Source organism: Miniopterus schreibersii (assembly GCF_964146895.1).
Source record: "Miniopterus schreibersii genome assembly, chromosome: 3".
NCBI lineage: Eukaryota > Metazoa > Chordata > Mammalia > Chiroptera > Miniopteridae > Miniopterus > Miniopterus schreibersii.
The window spans coordinates 9,313,110-9,332,672 of record NC_138103.1 but is presented as its reverse complement, the minus strand read 5'-3'; the positions used below and the strand labels follow the sequence as shown (position 1 = coordinate 9,332,672).

Genomic DNA, 19,563 nt, shown 5'->3' with positions numbered 1-19,563 from the left:
TATTCATTTTGGCACGGTGCCTGGAGAGGCTTCCTAAGGAGCAGGTCCCTCTGGTGAGAGGCAGCACCTGATAAGTGCCTGGTCCTTCTTCACCTGCCTTCAGTGAGAGGCTCTCCAGATGTCCTCCTGGCCTTCTGGGGAAGCAGGAAGCTGGGACACTTGAGGGCAGAGGCTAGCCAGGGATGGGCAGAGCCACTAGGAACCCTAATGGTCTTGCTTGTGTGCTTCTTCAGGCCATGTCCCCTCCCCCAGAAATGGCTGTTCCCTGGACACTGGAATACAGCAAACACGGCCTCCCATGTTTACAAAAAGGCACATAGACCCACAACACAATGTTTACAGAAACAGCCAACAGGCAGTCTTACTGGCCCTCAGCTGGTCAGGGGTGGGGGACTGAGTCCCCAGAGGGGCCAGGGACTGAGCACAGGAGGAGCCAGCAGCTGGCACTTGCCCACTCCTGAACCTCCACCTGGCAGGGCAGAGAGGGCCTTTGGGGTCATCAGGCCAGGGGGTCACTGTGCCCAGCCTTGAGCCTGCCTCTGCCTTGGCCCTGCCCACTCCCTGCTCTGAAGTCACCCTGACCCCTCTCCAAGGACTGGAAGCACTGTGGGGTTAACGTCCCTTCTCAGTTTTTTAGGCTGCCCAGAAAGAATAGTTGGTGAGAAGCTATTATCACCAACTTTGCAGGAAATTTAAATCAAAAGTGCACTTCTTACCTCTCAGGACCTCCCCTGAAGGGGCTCTAGCAGCTGCAGGCCCTGCTGCCTGGATCTCAATCACCCAGGACAAAGCGAGGCAGTGGGTTCAGCATGCACACTTTCTGACTAGGCCTTTCCCAGTGTGGCCTGTGGAGCAGGTGCAACCATTTCTGCTTTGTAGGGTGGGAGCCTGTCCATGGGGTGTGATTCTGAGAGCAGGCCTGGGCGAACTTCCTGTCAGAGGCCTCTGGTCCTTTGCTGAGATCCTCCACCTGAGATCCCCCAGCCTCAGAGCAAAAAGACACCACAGGAACCCATAGGGTCTAGGGCAGCAGGGCCCAGTTAAGGAAGGATTGCCAGAGGGGTGCCACTACCTGGTGTCCTGGAGGCCTTGTGGACAGAGTGGCTGGCTTCCCACTCAGAGGCATACCCTTGTGCAAGGATATCCTGGGGCCCACTGAGTGCCAGGCCTGGCCTAGGGGACTAAGGAAGGAACAGGACAGCATCCCAGCCATTGAGGGACCTCAGGCCAAGGATGAAGCAGCTCACACAGCCCTCTGCTTGTAGGTCCTAGGTCAGCCCTAGGCACCTGCATGTTGGGTGGTTGAAGAGGCCCGGGAACTGTATCCCCTGTGGCTCCCACACCTAATGGCTCTGGGCAGGGTGGGGCGAGGCCTCCAGACCCAGCCTCTGTCCAGGTAGAAAGTGGGGCAACAAGGGGAGGGAGAGGTCTGGCTATTTTTGCCTTCCCCTCCAGGAGACTCACAGCCCTCTATGCTATACTCCAAGCCCGCCCCTCTGAGAAATATCTGAGGTTTAACCAATGGGGCAAATAGACCTTGGCCCCACAGTTCTGTACACACGTTCTCTGGGAGCACCCACAAAGGTTTCAGTTGCTCTGGAAACCCTGGCCCAGGTTTGGTGCCAAGGAGAGGCCCCACTAAAGTCCTATAGGTAGACAGAGCCAGAAACCTCTCTGTACATATGGAAGAACCAGGCCAGACACGAGAGCTGTCACTCAGGAAATGAGTAGGCAGCCCAGCACCTGGCACAGAGGGTGACAGCTGCCAGGCTAGCCTGTGACATGGCTACCATCTCGTAGTGGTCTGGGCCAAGCAGCAGGACCCTCACCTGATGCGAGCCCTGACAGGAGGGGTAAGAGGCAAAAGCAGGTTGGCCAGGGAAAGTGAGGAGAGAATTCAGCAACTTCCAGAAATGCAGGTGCAGAGGCCATTCTCAGCAGGTGCTGGGGCCACAGTCCTTGCCCACCAGGACCCAGGCGGGGGTCCTCTGTGGGTGAAGGTGCAGGACTGGGAGTAGCTGAGTGACTTCTCTGGGCCAGCCCCTCCCCTATGCAGCCAGGATAACAGATGCAGAGGAAGCCACCTGAGGATCCCTGGCAGCTGTAGGACAGTCAGGGAGTACCTGTGTAGAGTCAAGTTTCAGGTGATGACATATTTATCAGAGCCAGGAGTGGCTCACCCCTCAACAGCAGGAAGGCCTACACCCCTGCCCTGGGAGAACCCCATGCAAAGGCAAGGCTGAAATCGGAAATCAAGTAGCCCTGGGTCCACCTACCCACACTGGGACATCTTTAAGGGGCGAGAGCCTACACACCAACCCACCAGACCTGCAGAGAGGCCTGCTTCAGCAGACAGGGTGCTCAATGCCCCCCATCTTGGCATCACCAGAAAAGCTTAGTAGTCATCTCAGAACAAACAGTGGGGACTAGCTGTCCTACCACACCAGGAGAAGGGGGCCCCCAGACCCACTGCATGCAGGGCAATAAGAAGGCAGAGCATCACACTCAAACACACGGAGGCTTTAATGTCACAGCAGAGAAAGGTGGAGCCAGGACCTATCCCAGCAGATGCTGGGCTAGTGAGGACTCCTCCAGGCGCGCCCCCCCCCCCCCGTGGTCTGCAGCCAAGGAGTGTGGGTGGCAGAAGTGGACAGTTCCGAGTGCCCACGATGGACAGGAGGCACTGCCCCCATCCCTATCTCCCAACTATGGCACCCATGTGATGCCATCATATCTTCAGTTTTCCTCACTGGGGATTCTGTGGCTCACACCCACCCAGATTCTGCAGCCAGCCAGCAGGCAGATGCAGCCTGAGTGCCAGGACCCCTCCCAAGGGGCTATAGAAGCATCTTCCCAGGAGCTGCATGCTTCTGCAAGAAGCCAGTGAAGGGAGATGGAAGATTTGGCCAAGAAGGCTGTTCCTACAGGGACAAGGAGTAGGCATGGGGCAGGAGCTGGGCAGCCTGGTGGGTGGGCATTTAGCTTCCAGCAAGGCAGCTCTGAGCACCCCACATGGCCTGGCTTCACAAAGGGATTCCCAATGGCCTGTGGTTGGCTCCTCCTATAAAGCAATCTCCCCAGGGAGCATCACAAGTAACCCTGTGCAATTCAGGGCATGAGGGGCACTGGCGCCCTGCTTCCTGGAACACCCTGCCTCATTGGGGCTGCTGGTATGGGCCAGGGGTTAGCGGTTACTTGGATCCCCCACACTGGCTGGCCACTGCTCCACTGAGGCAGCTAGGAGGTGTCAGGGACCCAGGAGAGGATCTGTAGAAAAACACCCAAGGAAGGAGATGCTTGGGGGGGTGTGTGTCAAAGTCTCAAGAACTGTTAAGTGCAACCTAGGAGGAGTCCCTCCACCCCATGACAGGGTTGGACCACCATGGAGCAGCCAAGAAGACCTGTCAGCTCACCCACTGAGAGAGGATATGGTGAGCAGAGGCAGGGCTCTGAAAACCCCTCCTGGAAAGGGTCTGGGTCTGAGGACGGTTGGGGAGGGGGGCTCCTGGGTAGGGCTGGGGGGCTGGAGGGCATTGAGCTAACAGTGCCATCACTGCCCCATTGGAGGTGGGTCCTGAGGCAAACGGTGCTCGTTATGCAGCACAGGCCAGCTGACCTGGCCGGCCACCCCTGCGTCCTCCTGCTTACCACCCTGATGACCTCATATTCAACTTCATAGTTGGGAGGATATGTGACAGGCAGGGCCAGTAGGGCCTGCAGAGGTCCCACACAAACAGGGAGCAGGGAAGGCAGAGTGCAGGGCCACGTGCTGCCTGACAGTCAACACCACCCTGGCAGGGTAGAGGGCTGACCACGGCCGTGCAGTGGTGCTGGGCAGGCTGGTGGCTGGGGTCCCTCAGTCCTGCTTGTCTCCTCTCTGCCTCCAGGGGTAGATGAGCTCCCCGAAGAACAGCTTGCGGCACAAGGAACCCCAGGAGTGCTTGGGGTGGCAGCCACAGCTGGGGAGGCGGTAGGTGTGTAGCACACGATTGTAGGGCAGGGGGTTTATCTGGAAGCACAAGGAGAGCAGTCAGCCTGGGCACAGCCCCTAACTCCCTGGGGCTTGAGCTCCCCAGGGCTGGAAAGCCCTCACGGGGGTTGGAGGGAAAGTCCCTGGGGCCAGCTCTGTGTCAGATGTGTTCTAGCCTGTGGTCCAAGGGGTACGATGAGCAGCTTGGGAGGGAATGATCTGTTCTGAGTAGGCTGCAGAGAGGAAGGGTGGGCTGGGCTTGCAGAGTGCAGACCCCTCCACTCCAGGACCCACAGAGCTCCCAGGAGCCTCCTCAGGTAGGACTCAGAACACACCACACACCGAGAAAACCACACAGGGTGCCAGCTGCCTCAGCATCTGATCTCTCCCAATGACCCTCAAGCTAACCCTTCCTGCCTGGACCCAACACTGGCACCCAGTGAGTCACCCAGGGGGGTCATCCGGCAAGTCACCTACTCCCTCCTGAAGGCTGGGGGCCCATGACTGTTTCAAATAAAGGAGTCCAACAGAGAACGTGTGTGTCTAGAGGCCTTCATCAAATTTGTGCCATTCTGCCTGGAACAAGAGCTCTTGCGGCCCCTGGCAGGATTCAGGGACCCATGGCCAAGCAGGCAGGAGCCCTAGGTGGCCAAAGGGATCTGGCAGTACAAGGGATCCCATTCATGGGCCCTACTGGGGAAGGTTCCAGGCAGAGATGGTCATGGTGCCCAGAGGCCTTGGGGGTGGGAGTCTCCCTTTGGGTCCCATACCTCAGCTCCACTGGGCCCTCCAGCCTGTACCATACCCTGGGCCCGTGATGCTCTAAACCTAGGGTGGCATAGAGGGGCCTGATCCCAGCTGCCCAACGACATGGGCAGCATCATGGGGTGGGGAGAGGGATTTGTCCATAGGCAGCAGTGGTAGGAGTATGCAGAGGTCTTACCTGCATCAGGAGGCGGAGGGGCCTGCCAGCCTCATGCTCCAGGACTTGAAACTTCACACCAGCTGGAAGGAGAGCAAGGTGTTTGCGAGGGAGAGGAGTGGCCTTCCAGGGCTCCCAGGGACAGCCCCCATCAGTCCTCCTCCTCTGTGTGTCAGCAGAGGAGGGCGTGGACAGAGGAGCTGTGGTGGTGAAGGCCCCTTCATCTCTGGGCGGCACTCAAGAGGGCTGCCTGAGCTCTGCCGCCCCTCCTGTCCTTCCCATCTGCCTCTCTGAATGGGCTGCTGGGCCAATATCAAAGCCTCCTGCACAACTCCACTGAAAGGAAAAAGCTAAGTGTCTGGCTAGCAGGGAAGAGCAGCTGGGTGGTGCAGTGCAGCCTGTGCTGTTTTCCAAATGAGACGTGGGTTTTCCCACAGAGCCAACGGGCACTTGCTGGGTGGCGGCTGTCCTACTGGCACCTAAATGTCTTCCAACTTCTGTGTGTGTGGCCGACTGGGACCTACCATGCCCCTTGGCCTGCAGTTTGGACTCCTAAGCCTGGGGATTCCAAGCCAAAGGTTTTTTGAAAAGAGAAATGGGAGCTAATTATTATTTGATGAAGAGGCCCAAGGCAAACTCAGGGAAGAAGAGAGGAGGCAGCAGCATCTGTGGCCTTTCATGTGAAGTTAAAACGACTCTGCTCTGGCAGTGAGCCAGGATATGGGGGAGGAGGGTGCTGAGTCTTGGGCTCTCCACTTGTGTTGTCCTGGCATTCTGAGGTGTGGGTGTAGGCTGGGGGCTGAGTGAACATAGGCAGCACAGTTGATGGGTCCCTGGCCTGGCCATCTATAGGGAAAGTGCCTTGTAAAGAGGGGTTCAGGGCATTCAGCAGACAGACTTTAGGTCCAAAACCTGTGGAACACCCATATTCACATCCTTTGGCTCCAAGCTGGCTGGGAGCAGCCACCATGAGATCTGGGATGTATCCCAAGCTGCCCAGCTGCAAACTGGGTGCAGGGCCTCCTGGGCATTATGATCACCTTGGGGGCCATCTAAACAGCTGGATGGGGCTGAGCTAGAACTCTCCAAGTTCCCTGATATGTTCAAAGTCTCTGCACCAACCCACAATCCTGTGAACAGTCAAGTGCGCCTCCCAAGGTCTGAAATGGGGACAGCCTCCCTTTAGGGGCATGTGGCCAAGCCAGAGGTTAATGTAAGCATGAAAACAGGCAGCCACTTGCATAGGGGATGGCAAGGGGGGGCAGCTGGGATGGGGGGTGTTGTCCCAGCAGATAGTGGTCTGCTGGGTGCAGGGCGGGAACGCACTCTTGTCACACAGATCTGGCCAGCCCAACATCCTGGCTTGTTGCCTCCAAAATTGAGGGGTACCAGTAGGCACACACAGCCCCACACAACCACACAAGTACATATCTCTGAGCCACATGCTGGTACCACCTACACCACTGTGGACAGACCTCGGCAGATATTCACACTTGTCACAGAAAAGGGTGAAAAAAAAGGTGACCCTTGTGGCCTCCGAACCTGAGCACCAGCTGGGCCCTTTACCTCCAGCTCAGTGCAGGCAACTGGTCCAGCAGACGCCCAGGGACCAGGAGTCTCTGTCCCCTCTCCCCACGCACCCCATGCACACCACCACTTCCAGGTAGGAAGCACACATTGTGTAGTTGGTGTTTCTGCAGGGCCCACAGGTGTGTGCCTGCCCACCCAGCACCAGACCTACCAGAGAGCCTGTAGGGCCGGCAGAGCCGGAGGCCGAGTGCATACAGCGGCAGGGAGTTGATGAGGTCCACGAGCAGATGAATCACACCCTGCACAGTGACCACCAGGAGCCGGAGCTGCAGCACAGACAGTGCTCAGGGCCTCTGAGTCGGGACCATGGCCAGAGCCACTCTGGCATGTCCCTGAGCAGAGCAGCCTGACGGGTTCTCAGCCACAATGAAGGGTGACCAGGGACTCAAGAGCCTTGGGAGAGCATGGATCCCACCCTGAGGATGGCATAGATCCTGTCCCAAACTTGAGGCCCAAGCACAAGGAAGCAGGGAAACAGGAGGCAGGAGTGGTTGGCCCTCCCACAAGGTCAGAGGAGACGGTGCTCTGATCCAGGGAAATGAGTCACTGGCCCCTCGGCCCAAGCCACTTAGGTGCTGCTCCCCTCCATTTGAGTCCCCACTCCCATGCCAGGCACTAAGGGGGGACCACCACCATGACCTGCCCACCATGGGTCCTGCCCTCCCTGTACCCAGCTGAGTGTCCCAGAGTGGTGGGTGGTGTCCCCCCAGGGTAAAACCCCTACCCACTCCGGGGCCCAGTACACACTGCCCAGAGTCTAAAACACCCACATGGCCTGCAGCAGTGGATGGCCTGTCCACAACCGCCCACGCTGGCAGGTACATCTGCCATGCCCAAAGCCCCCCAAGGCTCACCAGGGTGAATACCAGGTAGTACAGGGCCGTGGTGGGCAGCAGGAAGACCAGGACGGTGAAGAGCAAAGTCCCAATGAACAGCTGCCGGGAGAAGGGGCACCCTCAGCATCCGCTGGAACTCACGCTGGGACAGCCCCATCAGTACTGGCCACACCCCTGCTTCCCTCCCCACCAAGCCTATCCTGTAACTGAGCAGAAAGGGGATGCCTGCTGGTAGGACATCTGGCTTCCTGAGACCACTCAGGAAAGCCTGCTCGTGACATTTCTCTCCAGTACTGGGGGGGGAATGACTGTGTGCCCTCCAGGCTCAGTGACATGGGAGATGGCATCCGAGGAAAGAGGACCAACTAATAAGGTGTACAGCCATGTACACCAAAGACAAACAGGTTGTGAAAATCAGGCAGAAAAAAATGTACCCTGGAGGGGAGCACGCAGGGTCCATGTGTTAGGTCTGAGCAAGCTAATGGGACAAGCTAGAGCCAGGCCCACTGCCTGGGTCACTGTAGGCCCACTGCCCAGGTCTCCTCTGGGCCTCCTTCCTGGGTCACCTCCAGGGTCCTGTGCCTGGGGGCATCTCCAGGGCCCACTGCCAAAGTTACTTCTAGTGCCCGCTGACCAGTGCTTCCCTAGGGCCCAGCAGCCTCTTGAGAGCAGGGTCCACCTCCTACATGGGGTAAGATCCTGTACTGTCTGTGGGCCCCACATGACCCTGCATCTTACAGACTCCCCAGGTCTCCCAGGGTTGATGCTGACCCTGTGGCAAGTGAGCTGCAGGACAGGAGCATGGCTGCCTCCTCATGGTGCCCAAGAAGCTGCACTGGCCAGGCCCATTCAGATGGGTCGGCTGGACTGGAGCTGGGAGGTCACACTGGCCAGTTGAAGCCAGGGTGCACCCTCCCCTGCAGTCCTCCCAATACCTGGTCCAGGTCATAGGAGCAGGAGTCCACCCGCTGGCGCAGAACATTCCACTTCTTCCCCCGGAACAGGCGCCAGAGTGAGGACAGGCCACAGATCTTCAGGCAGTACAGCCTGCAGGACATGGGTGCCATCAGGACCAGGCCTGGGTGCTGCACCACCCCTGTAGCCACCCAGCCCAGGAGCCTGTCTGTGGTGCCCGGGGCATAGAGGGTTGCACTGGGCGAGCATACAGGGGTGGGAAGCACACACCCACCTGGCACCATAGACATAGAAGCAGTAGATGTGGAAGGTGAGGAGGGCGATGATGTCCGACAGGATGGACAGGGCAACTGTCAGGCCCAGGCAGGCTGAGAGGCCCATGTGCCACAGGATTCGCTCGATGAAGGGGGACATGAGGTGGATGTAGCCTGGCAGGAGCGGGGTCAGCCCTGAGGGGGTTGCTCAGGAAGGTCCTGGTCTCCCCAAGTCCTCACTGTGGGTGGTGTCTGAGGCTTCTGGAAACTGACAGACTATGCCACTGGCCATCCCTCAGTAGAGTAGCTGGCCTAGCATAGCAGGGCTCCACATACGCTGGACGCCAGGAGGGCAGGAAGCAGGGACCAAAGGGATGGTGCCAAGCCTGCGCCCCACTGCCCTGCTCAACCAGGACCTATTTCCCCGGGGCCACAGGATTTAGGAGCCAAGTCAGGGATCACTGGGAAGTCCCAGGGCTTGCCCACCCATAGCACTCACTGATCCACAAGTGGATGTGGTACAGGAAGAAGCGGCCCAGAACCTGGTCCAGAGCCCGGTTCATCTTGAGCCCAGCGGGTGCGCCCATCAGCCATTGCAGCAGATGCTGGAGCTCCTCGGCCACTCGCTGGGAGGACACAGAGGGGCGTGTTGTCCATAAACTGGGTCAGCCTATCTGTGCAGGGCAAAGGTGGACAGGGCTCCCTTCTCCAGGTGTCTGGATGGCCATCTCCTATCATGATGGGCACACAGGACTTCCCACACTTGTCTGGCCATGGAACCCCTTTTCACAGATGCTCCGGGATGCGGGGCTGAGAGGCACAATCTACAATGCTGACAGTCTGCCCCTGGCCCTCTAGACAGGTAGCCCTGATGGGAGTCAGCCTCTGAATACAGCATCCTTGTCCCATCTCGCCACTCTGGCCATTGCACCTATAGGAGCCCTTGGCTCCAGGCTCCAGGACATGGAACAGACGCAGGTTCACCGTGAACCTTGCAGGGGGAGCCCACGGGCCCACCCAGTCTTCCTCCACCAAGAACCCATCCTACCTCCTGCCATAGCTGCCCTGGGTGGATGACCTCAGGTGAGGGTGAGGGTATCCAGCCCATTAGGGGCCCAGCTAGCAGGTAGGAGGGTGGGAGGGTCCCCTAAAGGGAAGGACAGATGGGGACTCAGTCAAGATCAATGTTGAGTGAGGGCCAAAGACAGCACAGGGACCCTCACAAGCAAGCAAGAAAGCTGACCAGTGTCCTGACTGCCCCAGGGGGAAAGCCAACGTCCGTGTGCCATGCTGACCCCAATGGGCAGGCCCTGAGGACTCCCAGTTTCATCACCAATACTGTGGCCACAGGAGTGACATCTCTGCCTCACAGTCAGAGGTCTGCCACCACCTCCACCCCTACCCCCAACCCTGTCCACCTTGCAGGTCTCTCCCAATTCTGTGTGAAGGCCTCAGCCATATCAGGAGCAGTGAGAAGGGGAACAGAACATTCTTTATAAATAAAGCTTATTTAATATTTAAAGGATAAGAGCTTAGTGGCAGGAAGAGGCTTTCATTTTTAAATTAAATATTTATATTTCTGAGCAGTTTTGCAGAAGGGAAGTCTAGGGTGAAGTTGGCCACAGCAGAGCACAGAGGAGCAGGCAAAGCTGCCAAGCCCCTTTCCCAGCCCCTAGACTCTCCTTTCTCCTTCCTTTAAGCTGTGCCACCCTGAGAAGCCATGGACACTCAGCCTGTGAGGGCTCCTGCCCACAGAGCCAGGTCCTAGCCACAAGTAGGCCCAGTAAGCGACCATGGCTGGATACCGATGACGGCCAGTAGAGGCTGAGCCCACATGGGCCATTCAGTCATGTCTCAGCCACAAGAGGCCCCTGAAGAGACCTGTGGGTAGCCCCAGGGGCCAGAGGAATTGCCCTAAACAGGAAGACAAGCTCCCAACAGAAGTGACAGGGTCTTTGGCTCTGAGGAAAGGAGGCAGAGAAGCTGAATGCAGTAGGTGGACCCTGGAAGGATGGTGTGGCAGGGAGAAGGCCCTGGAAACATTGTCCAGATGTGCAGGCAAGTCCAGGCACATAGCAGATGAGCTGGTACCTCTGGCTCTCAGCACGGAACTATAGAACAAGTGCTGGGAGCAAAGTGACCACCAAAGGGTGGGAGGCCAGAGCTCAACTGCACAGGCAACCCTGCACAGACAACACACAGAAGGCTTCCGTGATGCTGACCATGCAGAGGTCCCAAGCCAAAAGCCAGCCAGGAGAACAGAAACAGTCATGCATTGGAGGAGGCAACAAGAACACCATGACACTGGGTCAGGCTGGGAGAGGTGAGCTCCCCGTAAAAGCCTTGACCACAAGGTGGTCCCCAGACACGGCCACCTTCAGGAAAAGAAGGTAGAAGCCAGGAGCTGCAATGTGACTCAGAATGGGAGGGTGGGCACCTGGCACACTCAAGGCTCCGCAGTTCCCAGGGGCCAGTGATAAGGGCTGCTCTCGTGGCCACAAAAAGTGGAGGGGAAGAGGTGCTCTGGCTGGTTCAGGGGCCTCTGCCGCCCCCAGGAAGTGCCCCATCCCCATCCCAGGAAACAGGTGCTGGAGTCCAGACCTGGCTCCACCCCATCCAACTCACATCAGCCACAGGAACAAGGGCATCAGCCAGCTGCCCGATGCGGTCTTCTCCATGGAGCCAGGACAACAGAGCAAGGCCTAGGGCCACGTCGAGGAGCACGGAGACAAGCATGTTGGCCTTCCTGAAAGGAGGGGTCCAACAGGAGCAGACAGTGAGGGAGGCCTGACCAGAAAGGGTCAACAAGGATGGGTCTGGTGCAGAGAAGAGGATGGGGAAGGGGCGTGGCCTGGGGCACATCTGGTCACTGCAGGGAAGACCCAGGGCAGGCCCCAAACCTCATCAGCTGGGAGGCGTTCTCGGCCTTCTGGGTACTGAAGATGAATGTCAGCTGCTCCAGCCGATGCCTGAGCTGCTCACACGTGGAGAGCTTGCTCCAGATGAAGGACAGTGGCCACAGCTTGAATATCCTGTGAAGGAGCAGAGATGGGTGGGCCTTCAGCTCCTCCGGGGGCGCTTCTGCCTGCCAGGGAGCAAGGGCTGCCTCAGTGTCACCAATATCCCTCACTGTGCAGACAGGAAGCACCATACCAGGCTCAGGCAGAGTCTCTGGTGGCCCCAAACACCGATGGCCACACTCCTGAACTCAGCAGAGCTAGGGCACAATTAGGAGGGCAAACAGGGCTCATGATACATTCATAACCATTAGCTGGGAGCCCGACAATCTCACAAAGACCTGATCCCAGGCCAAATGCACCCCAGTAGTGGAGAAAACACTCTGTCTCGCCACCTAGGGTCTTGCTGTGCTGGATGGGTGACTCTCATCAAGGGTCTCTGAGCTGCCCTGGCTGCCCAATGAGACTGATTTCTCTCCAGGCAAAGGAAGCACTGAGAGGCTTCCACAGACATTAAAACCTTGAGGGGCCCGGCCGGGCGTGGCTCAGCGGTTGAGCGTCGACCTAGGATCCAGGCGATCAGGGTTCGGTTCCCGGTCAGAGCACATGCCCAGGTTGCGGGCTCGATCAATGACTCTCATCATTGACGTTTCTGTCTCTCTCCCTCTCCTTTCCTCTCTGAAATCAATAAAGATATATTTTTTTAAAAAAAGCAAACAAACAAACAAAAAAACCTTGAGGGGACATGCTTGGAAGCAAAGATGAAGGAAGTGCTGGATTATATAACTCAGCCATGCCCAGAGCCCCTTTCCATTCACAACCTTGCTGACAGCAGGGAACAGAAAGGGCTTGTGTAAAGTGCAGAGCCACCAATAAGCTCCTGGGAAGGATGAGGTCTAGACCTTGAAAAGTTTAGAGGCTTCATCTTAACCAAGCATCTTTGAACCAATTCCAAGAAATGAAAAAAAATAAATTAAGAAAGAAATGAAATGAGTTCAGCATACTGTCCTCCCCTCCAACTCCAATCAAGTGGAAGGTGGCCTCACACTGGCTGCACAGAGACCCCTGCCTGCACAGCAGTCTCTCTGAGGTTCAGACCAGCCCTGGGCAGCCTAGATCCCAAGAGCATCTCTGGGCCTGCCCTTGGCTTCACTACTGCACAGTGACAGTCATCACTCATGTAAATATCCCTGTGCTCATAATCACCACCAGTCATTGACTAACACCTGACTGATGGGCTAATCCATATTTGGGGCACATGAGCAGTTCTTAACCTTTATTGGGTCCTTTGAAAGCTGATAAAAGCTAAGAACCTTCTATCCCCAAAATTGTACCTAGGCCTAGACATACTTCCACGTACTTCATTCCAAGGGAATCGTGAAGCTCTGAAACCCACCCATTCCTGGCAGCCCCCACAATCCAAGGCGTGTCCACACAGAGTTGCCCCGGGCTATCTGCCAGAACAGGGCCTTGCCCAAACCAGATAACTTGAACCCCTGGACCTAAGGGAAGGGGGTGCCTGAGGGTGTAGCATAGCTGCTGCCCACCAGGGAGATTGCTTATCACACAGAGAGGGGCACCCACAGCCCAGCCAGAACACCCTGGTGCTGCCCCAGCATCCCCAGGGCCCTTAGGAGCTTTTACAAATCCCTTTGCCGGGCTTGCAGGCAGGAGTGTTCCAGGTGATTCTAGAGAGTGGCCAAGCCTAGGGACCAGCACCCCACACCCATAGCTGTCAGTGAGTGGACGCATCCCCACAGCCTTCAGGGCTGCCTCTCCTGCGGTGCGGGGTCAGGGAAGTGGGCGGGCCTGTGTGTACTAAGGAGGACGAGAAACTCCCGGGCAGGGCAAACACCAGCCCTCGGGCGGCAACCCAGTCTGTCCATCACCTCATCTCCTTCTCACAGGCTGGAGCTGTCTGAGGTTCACCCAGCAACCGTACCCACAGGTCCTACACAGCTGCTGAGGTTACCAGGAAGCCTGGCTCTTCCTCAGGAGTGAGGAGCACCAGAACAGCAGCCACCACCAGGACGTCTGAGATACCAGGAGAGGGAGGATGGGAGAGCTAAAGTGTGGGGAACAGCTATGAGCCTCAGAAGGGCCTGTCTGGGTATCCACACTGAGGGGGTGGGCCTAGGACTCAGGAGTCTGACTCCTTCCCACCCCGGCCCCAGGGGCACCTACCTGCAGGTGCTGGCAGCTGAGATGAGTGACAGCAGGTAGGCCAGCAGCAGGCAGACAGGCCCCGAGGCCCGCTTGGCCAGCTCCACAAGGATGCTGGCCTCCACACCCTCTGACTGCCAGTGGCTCAGCCGCACGAGGCCCTCATCAAACCGGTCACTTCGGAAGAGTGCCTCACTTCGTGCCACCGTGTCAAAGACAGCAGCCAGACCCCCAGCACTGGCTGTGGCATCCCCAGCCTGGCGGTCAGGCAGGGCTGCGGGTGGGTGCAGCTGGGACAGCAGCACCTTACGCTGGTCATAGAAGATGAGCATGACCTGGTCCTCACTGGGGGCATCAGGGGAGGTAGGCACTTGTCGGTGGGTGGCCTTGCAGCTCCAGAACTTGCTGCCCCTCTCCCGGCACAGCTGGAGCCAGGGCTCATGGGAGAAGATGGCACCCAGGCCCTCCAGGAAATGGCCCAGGCGGTCCTCGGGCTCCTGCCGATGGTGGCACCAGGTGCCCAGGACAGCCACACCTACTCGGCTGGCCTGCTGCACCTGGGCCAAGAGCTCCTTGACCTGGATGGGGATGAAGGGAAAGTGCACCACAGCCAGGACCACAGCGCTGCTCTGCTCTGGGACCCACCGTCCAACTAGTAGGCCACTGTCTGCCGAGGCACAGCATGTGGGGAAGAAAGCCTTAAGCACCATGCTGGAGACACTGGAAGAGAGGGGAGAAGCTCAGCTCAGAGCTGCTGCTGCCACCACCAGTATGCCTCCATGGCCCCAGGGTAGCTGGCAGTGCTGTGGCTACAGGCCATAGCCAACGTGTGGCACAAACACCCTGATGGGCACATCCCACACGGCCACAGAGCTCACTGGTTGGGGTAACCCAGTTTGGGGTTTACTCATGGAGGCTGGGGGGGATCCCCGCCTGTCCATCTCCCATGGGCACTGCCCTCACTTTGCCCTGGGCTGTTGTGAGCATAGGCCCCAAATCACCCCTCATCCCCATTCCAAGGCAAGTCAATGCTTTCTCCATTTCAGAGACAAGCAGGCGAGGTTACATGACCTGCTCAGTACCATTCACAGGGGCTGCGGGGATGAACAGAGGTTTTAATTTTTGTTTTTATAGAAACTGATTAGTTTTTCATGTGTAGCACATAGAAAAATATACAGTTTCATTAACAGTTAAAGTAATGCGCTCCAGCCAGTCTGGCCCAGTGGTTAGTGCTGGCCCGTGGACTGAAGGGTCCCGGGTTCAATTCCAGCCAAGGGCACGTACCTCGGTTGCAGGCTTGATCCCCAGCCCCTATCGGGGCAAGTACGGGAGGTAACCAATCAATGTGCCTCTCTCACATCAATGGTTCTCTCTCTCCCTCTCTCTCTCTCTCTCTGCCCCCTTTCCACTCTCTCTGAAAAGCAATGGAAAAAATATCCTCAGGTGAGGATTTAAAAAACAAAAACAAAACACAATTAAAGTAATGCAAATTAAAACTCTGAAGAATCTTGATTTACTTACTAAGCTAGCAAGAATAAAGATGAGGATTAAACAAATAGCTGCTGGGCTGAGGGAAAGCAGACATGTGCACACTGCTGGTGGATGTGGGCACTGGTGCAGACGTCCCAGAAGATGCCTAGGGATGTGCCTGGTAGCTTGAGCCCACCTCCCTGCCCAGTGAGTCTCCCAGAGGAGCCTCGGAGCACAGAGAACAGGTTCAGCTCTCACAGGGCTTCTGCCTGTACTCTGACCCTCCAGTCTATAGCCATGCCCATCCTGCCCTGGGAGCCCCATCCATCTGCCGCTTTAGGGCAGGGCTTCCAATAGAGTGTTTCTTCTAGTCACAGCTGAGCACCTCCTTTGGGAAGTATACTTCCAACCAAGTATCTATCTACAAGTCCCTCAGGATGAGGGACACCAGACTTCCTGGCCTCTCACAAATCTCACATGACCTCTAAGCAACAAGAACAGCTTCAAATGGCTGCAATTCCTGAGTTTTGTGGGACCCTGAGCCTTAACTTGCCCAGAAGTAAGCTCACTGGGGATGAGGGTTTCTCAGTAAGCATTTCATTCTTCCACCTGAACCCCTCCTAGATGGGGCCTGAAAGGCGGCAGGACCTCTCCCAGCATGGACTGAGGACTTTCATGTTGAGGCATTCCCTTTCTCAGACACTGACTGCCCCCACTTATTGGCATAAAGGGCAGAGCAGCCACCCTGAGCTAAGACCCCTAAATTGAAACCCACGCTGGAGGGAGAAAAATAGGCCTTGGACTGAGCCTGGGCCTCTAGGCCTCAATGCTCACCAGGCCCTTGGGGATACACGAACAGAGAAACACGTACATGTCGGGGCAGTGTAACATTGTGGGAGGCACAGGGGTCCTTTTCCTGAGGATCAGGGGACACTCAGAGGCCTCACACAGATACGAACTCCCAGGTCTTAAGAGACCCCTGATGCAGCTGCTTTTTTCCCTTGCAGGTAGCCCAGCCTGGGGCTGAAGGGTCAAGGTTTCTCCCAGCCAGCGTGTGAAAAAGGCATCTTACAGCTATGGGTTCCAGCTGAAAAGGGCCCCTTTGAGTCCAGCAGCAGCAGGACTCCCAAATGCCCCTCCCCCAGTGACCAGGGAGGGCAGGCAACAGTGGGAGCTAGCAGGGGAAAGCCTGGACCCTGATAGCAGCCTGGGGCCAAATCCCTGTGGCCATTATCAAGGGCATCCAGGGCCAACTTGTCTTCCTGATCCTTCTGCATGGACTGCCCTCCTGATGGCATTGTGAGAGGGACAGAGCTATTCTGCCTGCGAGAGACCCAGTGTGTCTGGCTTGGCAACTACCAGCCAGCACAGTCCAAGCCTCTCAGTGCCAGCCTTTCAGGACATACCAGCTCAGCCAAATGATACCATCACACCCTGCTTGGGGACTACTTTCACACGAGCTAAGAAAAACTGCTCATGGCTACTGTCAAAAAGGAAACACAACTGGCCTAATGACAAACAGGTGCTCTGGGTGAAGCTGGCTACATGGTGTGTTCGCTTTGGGAAAATTCGTCACGTTGTACACTTTCTTTGTATGTCTTATGCTTCATCCTCAAAGTTTACCAAAAAAAAGAAAAAAGCAGCAGCTCCTCATGTCTAAGAAGAGCAGAGGGCAGAAGTTGATGTTCTTATCCGTGGGGTAGTGAGAAAGAACTCTTAACAGATTATGGAGCAAATTCCCATCCCGGCTCCCACCTCAGCCTCTGGGAGTGATGAACACAAAGAAGTCTGCTCAGATCAGCCAGCCAGAAAGAGATGAAAGAGCAGGCAATCAATAGCAGAGGTGCAGATGGGAGAAGCAGGGCAGTAACTTGGGGAATGTGCACACCTTTGAAGACTGATAAAAACAAACACGAAAACAAAAAAACAAGGGCACATAGCTGGAAAAGCCTCCCCTGTTAAAAATGACACCGAGTTCCCTTATGAAACAGCCCATTCCTGGATCAGTCAGGATCTCTGGGATGCTCCTCCCCACAGAAACAGAGACCAATAGTCTACCTTATGAAGTAGAAGCTGTACTTCCCTCTCAACCTCTGCATAAACTGATTCCAGGGAAATGCTCAGGTATGACTGGTCAGGGACATCTCACTAGCTGAAAGCCTTTTCTGGGAAGCCTCCCAGTCATTGCTCCTTGATAGCTCACAAGAATTCGTTTTTACTCCATGTCGTTTGTGCTTAAATTTTTTTTTTCTTTCTCATGTTTTGTGAACAGTGCCTTTCCCCCTCTCATTTCAGAAGAATGGATATGACTCTAGGATTCCGTTTTTTGCCCTTTACTGCCATCAGGGACAACCGTAAGGTTCTGACAGCTAGTTCCTCTGACCCTTAATGGTCTTCCAGCAGAGTCCATGGCAAGACCCAAGTTGGGTGGGTCAACGGGGTCGGGCCTGGTGCCCTTAACCCTACTGGGTGTTGGGACCAGACTCCCCGGCAAGAGCACCCACTCGGGCCAGCCGCAGATCCACCGGGGTCTGGGGAAACGGCCTCCTCGGGGAGATGGGTAGGGGGAAGCTGGCAGAGGCCGCTCACTGCCCTCCTAAGCCGCAGGCGACCCTGGGCCGCTGCCAGTGGCGTCCTCATTTTACGGGTGATAAAACAAGAGGCTCCGAGTGGCAAGAGGCCTACGCCGGCCCGGGAGAAGACTCTGGGAGACCCTTTCGCTCCTTCGCTTGCGTCCGGTCCCGCCGCGGCCGGGGAGTCGGGGCCCACAGCCCGGGGCCCGGGGTCAGAGGGGCAGCTCCCCAAGGTCACACCGCACAGATGTTGGCCCTCCCCGCGAATGCTCACCGGCTGGTTCCGGGGGCCTCGCCCTCGGCCGGCGGGTTCGGGATGGGGTTGGGGACTGCGGTGGGGGGGCCAGAGCGAACGACAGCAGACACAGTCCCCAGCCCCGCCGCGGCCGTGCCGCGGGACACGAGCCCCATTTCCGCCGGCTCCCAACGTTGCTGCGCGACGGTCCGGCCCCCAAAGGCGCTCGGGCTGCCCGCCGGCCTTGCCCAAGCGTTCCGCGCACACAAAGTTCCCGTCCCCGGAGCCCGTGGAGGGTGCGCGCTGCGTCCTTGTTTCCCCTTCCTCGCAGCATCCTTGTCCCTTCCACCGCCTCCTTGTTCCCCTCCCCCGCAGCGTCCTTGTTCCCCCCTGCAGCATCCTTGTGCACCCCTACCCCGCAGTGTCCTTGTGCCCCCTCACCGTTTTTGTGCGCCCCCCCTCCCCCGGTCTATCCGCAGCATCACCAGCACCCCCGCCTTCCAGTTCCTCCACCTTCCCGCAGTTGCCAAACCTTGGGTTTCCTCATCTGAGGGACCCAGGCTTTTGAGGGTCTCCCATCCTCCCAGGGTGAAAGAACCGCTAGATCCTATGTGTGACCCCAGAAAGAGCTGCCTCTGCAGCCCCAGGCTGGCCCCTTCCACACTGGTTATCTGTAGAGGGTAGTCCCCAGGCCCTTTCCATCCCCCACCCCCACCTGCCAAGGACAGGTGGGCTAGGAAGTTGTTGGGCCCTGGAGGACCAGCCCAGAGGCTTCAGCCATCTGATCTTCTTCAGGAGGCGTCCCTGGCCCCTTCTGCTCTGGGGTACAATCCCCCTAACACCAGCAACAACAACTATTGAGAACTTACTGCACATGCTTTACAATTGACCCATTGACCTACAGGGGCAGGGATGTATGGAGGGAAACTTATCAGAGGTGAGTGGCCTAAAAACCACAGACCCCAGTGTTCTGGTAATAGACAGGAGCAGCCCCTCATCAGCCCTCAGGGGCAGAACCAGGCACTGTCCCCTCCCCCTGAAGACACCTTGCTGAGGCCAAGAGCCTGTCTGGGCACCAGACTCAGAGTCACCCCAAACTATCCCACCCTTTTGGGGCCTCATTTTCCTGCTGTTTTAAGCAGCAGGAACATGTCCTCATAGGAAGGCTCTCCTAGACTTGACTACAGTCCAGAACCCTCCCAGCACCCCCACCCATGAGCTTGGAGCTGTTTGGTCCTGGTTTACAGAGTAGAAAATGAGTGGACAGCCTGTGAGACAGTCTCACAAGGGAGAAGTGTCCAGGGCCATGGAGGCTCCCAACCCAGCCATGTGACAACCCAGAGGACCTCCGGGGTATCCCCTCCTCTGCCTCCCCCTTACCTCAGCTGGGCCTAGAGAAGCTGCAGGAGGCTCAGAACCTGGGCGTCTCTTAGGATGGGGGATTGTGAAGGGCCTCACCCCTGCCCAGGCTGCCCAGCCCAACCGCACCCTCCCTGCCTGCCTATGACTGATTATGGGACTGGGACTGGGGCACCTGGTGGGAGAGTCTGCCTGGGTAAGTGCTGGCAGCTGGCCCAACACGCCAAAGATCTCCAGGTTTCAGCTGCTGGCCCCAAAGCTCAGGCTTCCTGAGTGGACGTGGGAGTGGTGAGTGCTGGGGCACAGTGAACTGGGGCAT

At 57.3% G+C, this 19,563-nt stretch overlaps 1 protein-coding gene across 2 annotated transcripts; it reads right to left on the bottom strand.

Moving 5' to 3' along the window:
• Positions 1 to 2,499: 2,499 nt before the first annotated feature.
• On the bottom strand, positions 2,500 to 19,314 carry PIGQ (phosphatidylinositol glycan anchor biosynthesis class Q). Of its 2 annotated transcripts, none has more exons than XM_081132528.1 (11): positions 19,266 to 19,314; positions 13,629 to 14,327; positions 11,388 to 11,519; positions 11,113 to 11,233; positions 8,987 to 9,113; positions 8,508 to 8,661; positions 8,254 to 8,365; positions 7,337 to 7,417; positions 6,634 to 6,748; positions 4,914 to 4,975; positions 2,500 to 4,009 (listed from the first exon to the last, which is right to left on the bottom strand). In XM_081132528.1, the coding sequence occupies exons 2-11, from the start codon at positions 14,315 to 14,317 to the stop codon at positions 3,857 to 3,859; spliced, it is 1,746 nt and encodes a 581-aa protein (XP_080988654.1). In that variant the 5' UTR covers positions 14,318 to 14,327; positions 19,266 to 19,314; the 3' UTR covers positions 2,500 to 3,856. The 2 variants fall into 2 exon arrangements, with proteins under 2 accessions (XP_080988654.1, XP_080988653.1); XM_081132527.1 differs by lacking the exon at positions 19,266 to 19,314 and adding an exon at positions 17,925 to 18,093.
• Between the last annotated feature and the right edge of the window lie 249 nt (positions 19,315 to 19,563).

What these genes read in the sequence shown, in the direction of transcription:
- PIGQ (XM_081132527.1), bottom strand. Translation starts at nt 18,061, where the DNA reads ATGGGGCTCGTGTCCCGCGGCACGGCCGCGGCGGGGCTGGGGACTGTG. An exon ending in GAGGCCCCCGGAACCAGCCG is followed by an intron (nt 14,328 to 17,924) that starts GTGAGCATTCGC and finishes CCTCTCTTCCAG; the next exon opens with TGTCTCCAGCATGGTGCTTA. An exon ending in GCTCCTATGACCTGGACCAG is followed by an intron (nt 7,418 to 8,253) that starts GTATTGGGAGGA and finishes TTCTCCCGGCAG; the next exon opens with CTGTTCATTGGGACTTTGCT.